The sequence below is a fragment of the Protopterus annectens genome, chromosome 7.part0 (genome assembly GCF_019279795.1).
Source record: "Protopterus annectens isolate FY-2018-M chromosome 7.part0, PAN1.0, whole genome shotgun sequence".
NCBI lineage: Eukaryota > Metazoa > Chordata > Ceratodontiformes > Protopteridae > Protopterus > Protopterus annectens.
In genome coordinates this window covers 479,555,538-479,562,553 of record NC_056739.1, presented here as the reverse complement: position 1 = coordinate 479,562,553, position 7,016 = coordinate 479,555,538, and the positions used below count along the sequence as shown (strand labels likewise).

General features: G+C 37.6%; 1 protein-coding gene across 1 annotated transcript in view; it reads left to right on the top strand.

Moving 5' to 3' along the window:
• Nucleotides 1-1,817: 1,817 nt before the first annotated feature.
• Nucleotides 1,818-7,016, top strand: part of LOC122805998 (proteasome subunit beta type-6-like) — a 167,624-nt gene continuing 162,425 nt past the window's right edge. The window contains exon 1 of the mRNA XM_044076239.1: nucleotides 1,818-1,863. Within this exon, the coding sequence (XP_043932174.1) occupies nucleotides 1,818-1,863 (46 nt within the window). The remainder of the gene's footprint in view (nucleotides 1,864-7,016) is intronic.

Here is a 7,016-nt window from a genome sequence, read left to right as displayed (position 1 = left end):
GCAGGATTGCAGTGTATCTTTAAGAAGGCATGAGACTTGTGAAGTGTTTTCAGAGCTTTGATAAGAATGTTGGCTAGGCTGCATTCAAATCTGTCACCCTTGCATGGAGCCTGGGGGTGGAGAGCATTTCAGAGCTTGTCACATGACTTAAATCTCTGTACATACTTGTCAGTAGCAAAGAACTAAATTTGGGAACTTCAAGAGGGAAGAGTCAGTCAGGGTGACTTTTGTTTATTGTTAGAGTGCTTTTTTTGTATGAAACTTGAGAGCTGAAGTACAAGAGATACACCTGAGCAAACACAGGGAAGATAAAAACTTGTTTAAGTTTCCTTCTGGCTTTAGTGGTGTGGAAAGGAGAAGTAGATCGAAATTCTACTGGTCAACTCATATTGGCAGAGTCTCACCAACTATTGATGGGAAGTGGAATGTTAAAAGATTTAAAAGTAATTGCATATCAAGTAAAGTAAGTTAACAAACTGTTTATTCTAAACTGCTCTCCTACAGACAATGTGAAGTGGAAATCAATTGGAGATCTATTTTTACATCCTTTCTTGTTTAATTATTCAGAAACAAAAATGTTTAACTTGTGTAGCTGTTTCTAGCTCTGCAGTTACACAACATTTTTATATTTAAAGACCTGAAAATCTATTCCATACTATTAAATTCAGAAGTAATTGTCTTAAAGCTGTGTGAAAATGTGAAAGTGACTGACAGATGCACGTTTCAAATGTCATTTAAAATATTACTGAAGCAGTATATTTCTAAGGAAATGTACTACTTTTCAGACTTTCATGTCATAATTAAGGATTTTTTTTCCACATTTGAGGCACATAGTTTTATAACTGTTCATGCTGTAACAGACATCTAGTAGTTAAGAAAAGAGGGCAAACATGGCTAAAAAGTAAGATAACTTGTAAGTCTAGTACCAATACACACTTGTTTAATATGTATCCAGCTGAGAGCTGTAGCTTTACATTACTTCTTTAACTCTTTTCACATAGTTCCATTCCCTTGAGCCATTGTTTGAAACTTGGGAGGGCAGTGTGCATTTAACTGTGAGAAAGGCTACATTTGGAAAAGTTCCTTTAGAGGCCAAAAAATGTACAACTGTGATATCATCTTTCCAAAAGATTAGTTTTTTTTTTTTTTTTTTAAAGTCCAAAGCATTTCTGTTAGAAGGGATAATGTGCTACCCGCACCCAATATTTCCCAGAAGCCATGTTTTCAGTATTTTTTCAATATATGGAAATTTATGTCAACACAGAAATAAATCCTGCATATTTATTTGCCAGTAGTTTTACGGGATCCTTGAATGCATGTAGCCATGGCTTTTTATTTTAATAATTCATTGAAAATGTTAAAAAGGAGTACAGTTAGTGACTTGCACAGATCATCAAGTGCACAATTAGGAGGTTTGCAAAAACAATCCAATGTTTGTAAACCATATATGTATTCTTAATATAAGAAGCTGACTTTGAGACAGCAATTAGTTTTATTGCCTCACATTTCTTGGTCCTTAGAGGTTTGATTCTTAGCTGGAATGTTTGATGTGCAAGTTGGCATGTTCTTGTGCGGACTTTTGTTGGGTGTTCTGTCTTCCTCCTACATCCCAAAGATATGACATAGGTGAGCTGGTATTTTTACAAACTACCTGCACATATGTGCATTTCCAGAGAGTGCTGACAATATGCATCCTGCTGTGAAATTATGCTAATTTCAGTGCTGATGTCTCTGCCTTCTTCCACTGAGCAGTGAGAATAGACACTGACACCTCACAACCAAGAAGTTGACATTCTGGGTTATTGGTGAAAGTAAGAATGAATGAAGGTACGTACATAGGAGTTCGGGAGGAGAACTGTGATGGTAATGCAGGAGAAGATAACATGGCGCAAAATATTAGAAGAATATGTTTCATAATATTTTGCTCTAGTTAAAACAAGATGTTGTACTTGCTAAGACTGGGAAGCAGAAAGTGTAGGGAAGTTAAGAAAAGGTAAGGGTCCTTATTGGATACTTCCCCTGGTAATTATACACAGAAAAAAAAGAAGTATGCTATGAAGGCAAAGAAGGTATATAAAGGGAATACCCTTCCCACTGACCTCCAATCCACAACCGAACTCCATTTTTTTCTGAATGCAGTTAAAACGTGCTGCTGATCAACCAATACAAATTTAAATGCTTTGATAATGCAAGTTAGCATCTCAATTACTAGGATCACCATGGATAATGTAGGATTCTTCCTAACCTGCTTTGTAATTTAAGTTTATTACAAGTATTATTTCATCCTACTCACTGTTTATAGGTACAGTAAGAAGAGAGAAGAGGGAGCTGTGTAGAAATCCAACACACTGCTTAACTAGATAGACATTGGATTGACTTTGATTGACTTTAACTTTATTAGCATTTTAGTCACGAGAGTTTAATTTCTGTTTCATTGTGTGTGTGCTGCAGTGGTGCAGCGGTTAGTGTTGTTGTTTCACAGCAAGAGGTTGTCTGGTTTGACTCTTGGCCTGGGTGCCTTCTGTGTGGAGTCTACATGTCCTCCCTGTGGTCATGTGGGTTTCCTCTGGGTGCTCCGGTTTCCTCCCACAAATCAAAGACATGCAGTAGGTGGATTGGACACTTTAAATTGGCTGAGAATGAGTGGTGTGAATGAACTATTGTGGCAAGGCTAACTTGGTGGTGTAAACCTTGGCTTGAGGTGAATGTTACTCCTGAAGTGACACCCTAACCCCATGTGCAAAATGGGAAGAGGATGGATGGGTGTGTACTGATGTGGGTTGCAGGAGATTTAATGTTGAGTTGTTGTTACAGGAGAATACTTTTATTACTTGCCCCTCCCATATTTCCAAAAAATGTTTACACTACACCTTACAAAGTCAGTGCCTCAAAAACTGGGAGAGTGATTCCAAACTAGGGTTGCCACCTTTTCAAATGCTCAAAGTGGGATATTTTTTGCAGAAACGTCAGATTTTGTAGGGCAAAGCATACCCATGGCCAGTACAAAGGACAGAACTTCACGTTTTTGCCAGAATAAAAGCTTATTCTTGTAGCATTTGAGTTGCTTATTCTGTTTCTTATAACATTTAGGTGTTTCAGGTAGAAAATAACTGTTTTATGCAACTATTAAAGAAAATACAGGAGACATTTCTGTCCTAAAATCTCAGGACATTTGCCATTTTTTTTCAAATTTTTTGCAGGACACAACTGCCCAAAGAGGGACTGTCCCTCGCAAAGTGGGACAGGTGGTAACCCTATTCCAAACTCAGGCTTATTTTGAAGTCCTACTAGTGTTTTGTACAAATGAAGAAAACAATTAATTCATGTAGCACATCTTGGCTACAAAGAATGAAACACAGTGGCCTATAAAATGGCCTCTGGGAAGAAATTTTAGTAACCATACAAAGCTGTTTATTTGTCTTAGTGGCTGTCATACAGTTGCAGTGCCCCTTTCATTTCTACCATCTGTCTTAAGTGCTGTTAAAAGATGCTGCATTTTTCAATTTGTTACCAACTTTAGGAGATGATGTATCTAAATATAACACTGCGCTATGCTAAATATATGCACTATACTAAATATATTAACACTGCACTACACTAAATATATTAACACTGAGGTAAGGATATTGCAGAATAGAGAGAATACTTTGATTTGCTGGAAAGTCAATTATCGTGATGTTTCAGATTTACATTGTGGCACATGCACAGGCTTGAGTTAATAACAATTAAGTTTTTGCTCAGATTCTACTATTTATTTTTATTAATTTTGGGGGGGGACCACAGTTTTCTACAGTCTTCTTTCTGCTCACATTGTTTGCTAACATTTTACATTGTCAGCTAATAATAACTGTGTGCACCCAGCAGTCCTGTTTTATTTTATTTTTTCTTTTAAATGTTACCAGTTGTGAATTCCCTGCTGATGTTTTCTTCAGGTCCAGATCACAGCAGTACTGCATGTCTTCTTACTCTGTAAGATGAGTCAGGATGACCAAATGCAGGCCCAGAATAGTGACACTGACATACTGGTGCGAAATGGGTAATCTGAAGTGACCAGTAAACCGCACCAGAGCTGAATATAGTAGCAGAACATTTTCAAGTTACAGTAAAATACAACTATCGACACTCAGTATGGTACCACTGGGACTGAAGTGGGTAGGCTTAAAAAGACTTAATTGGTCTATTACCTAGTAGCAGCCTATGATCAGTGAAACGGGTAAAATATAAAGAGTTGAAAAGGGTGCCGGCAGATAGCAGTATAAAGCAATGCAGCTGTAATGCAGAAGCTAACTTGCTACCTATAAAGTGAGACATTGTTTAGAGACACTGAGAAAAGTAAGCCGTGTTTCAAAGACAAATCACTGCAGAGTGGGAGTGGGCTTTGGCAGGTGTCCAAGGAATTCTAAAGATGGAACAGTGGTGGATGGCTTGAGCTTGGTTGGTCAAGTACTTGTTTTATTTACATGGTAGGTCTCACTGAAGTCAATGCTATTTTTCGTGTGAGACCCTGGATACATTACTACACACAAGTAATTTGCTGTAGTATGCATAAATACATCTGTGGCCAGTTAGCGTACACAAATATATATGGCAGGCAACATTCATATAGCCAAAATGAGCCAAAGTAGCAACGTAAAACAGGGTATAGTAAACAACAATGGTGTCATAAGTATCTAGTGTACTTGTGGATAAATGTCTGTTCAGACACAAGTTTGCCACCTCAGATGTTAAGTGGTTCCACTTAAGGGAAGATCCCTCTGTGTAGGCCATTTAAGTCCTGCCTACTTCAAGCCATATGGGTAGCTGTATTAACAATGGAGAGGTGCAGCTCACAGCTTGAAGTTTATTTTAATCTCTCAACTCATCTCCTTTTTTTGTTTATATGTGTAACAAGGTTGCAGCTGAAAAGAGCCCTTTGGTCCAATCTATCTGTCATTTCTGTCTGAATATATGACAAAAATGATATTGTGGGACAAAGTAATTTAAAAATTGGCAGTAAGCAATGTTACTTGTTTAAGAGCAATACACTGTATTACAACATCTGTGCCAGTCTTTCATCTGTTTAATCTTAATAGAAAGCAAGAATTAGATGTGATTCAAATTTCTTAGGAAGAAGTAATTCTAGGACATGCACACCTGCATAAGATTTGGTTCGGGTTACTTTGGGAAAGGTGATTATAGGACAAGCACACCTGTTTTTATCAAGTAGATCTTTCTTTCTGCTAGCTCTAGAAGCAGGATGTTTTTCAGATATTTTCAGACAGAAATTAATGTAATGCACTTATTCCTGTAACTACTCTAAGGTTTATGATATGGCTTTTGGTTACATGTGTATGCTTTGTATGTGTGCAATCTCTTTTGTATGTGTGAAATTAATACTAATGTGTACTTCTGTAACGTCTACTTATTTTACTGTGAGTGTATGCTTTGCTTTGTCTTGTGAAATATGTTGCTTTTCACCTGCATTGTGCCTGAAACTGGTCAGTCTTGATCAACAAGCTGACATTTGTTCATCAACTACAGTAAATGAACTAACAAACTTTACTTCTAAAGACTGCAACCCAGACAAATGAACAACACTTCATAGAACAAACAAACTTTACTTCTAAAGAATGCAACTCAGACAAATGAACAACACTTCATAGAACATGCTTGACTTGTCTTAGATGTGCGGAGTACAGAAAGTGTGATGATGTCAGGATTACAGAGAGCAGGAGAAAAAAGGATGGGGGCAAGAAGGGCACACGTCAGGATAATGAATAAATAAAGGCTATGAGATTAATTATTGGTCAGAAGGAAGAAAAATGAAGTAATTGGAAGAAGTGTGAGCATGAATAAGGGTTGTGGGGCAAATATATTTGCAAAGCATGATTACTATGTCACTGGTACTGTTCTAGGCAGTTGCGCAGACTACATATCTATCCATAATCAGAGGTTATCTGGCAGTCGGTGCATAGGGCTGTGAGCTGCAGTTCCTGTGATACAGTGTTTGATTCTCTCAGCCCTCATTTGTCTTCTGTGTGACTTTGAGCATGTCACTTAACCAGACATTGCTACTGCGTTGCCCCTGAAAATGGACTGTATGTCCAGTAGGCCTATCTGATTAACAAAAGGGTATTTATTTATTGTTAACAGTATTCATGTGGGCAGAGGCACACACAATACCAGTGATTCTACCAGTATATGAGAAGGCAGTGTGTGTGGAGTAATGGATTTTTTTGAGTTGGGTTTCTGACAGAAGTGTGAGATTACAAAAAACTCATAGCATCTCGATGTGACATCTTAAGCCAATTCTTGGACTGCTGTGCGCTTTGAAATTACCTTAAAGTCTGTGTTCCTCATTGCTGGCATGCCTGTGTTTGAACAACCATGTGATTACTTGTAGCTAGTTGTCTGTTTTTTCTTTCTTTTTTTTCTTTTTTTGGTAGCTTTTCAGCTTTGGCTAACTAAAGTGTGCTTTATATTAAGAAGACTGGGACTTGAATTCTTGTCGCAGTAGAAAGGTAGCTTGGTATGTCCAAATTGGGAAACACACAGGGATTCCTAAAGTTGTTGTAGGTAGTTGTTTGTTTTGTTTCTTGTGCCTTTTCACTTTTGACTAACTAAAGTGAGTTTTTACATATTTTTTAAACACCTCTATTGAATTATCACTAGTGACATAGGCACATTTACGTTTCTATGAAAGTGATCAAAATGTATTAACAAGTTAATATTAAAAAGACTGGGACTGCAGTACTAGAGGCAGTAGAAAGGTAGCGTAAAACTGCCTGAGTTGGGAAACACATGGGGAGGCTTAAGTGAGACAGTTGCATTGACTAGAGTGCTTTCTAGTTGGTTTAGCCACTTTGAATCTATACATTTGGCAGGATTGCTCAACTCTTGGCTCAGTGTCACATAGCTCAAACACTTGGCATTCATACCTGTGTTCTCAGAGTATTGGGCTTGCATCTGGTGCCATCCAGGCTAAGATAAGTATTTTAAATTGAAATGCTGCACTTTTCTAAGCTGTTATGAAGACT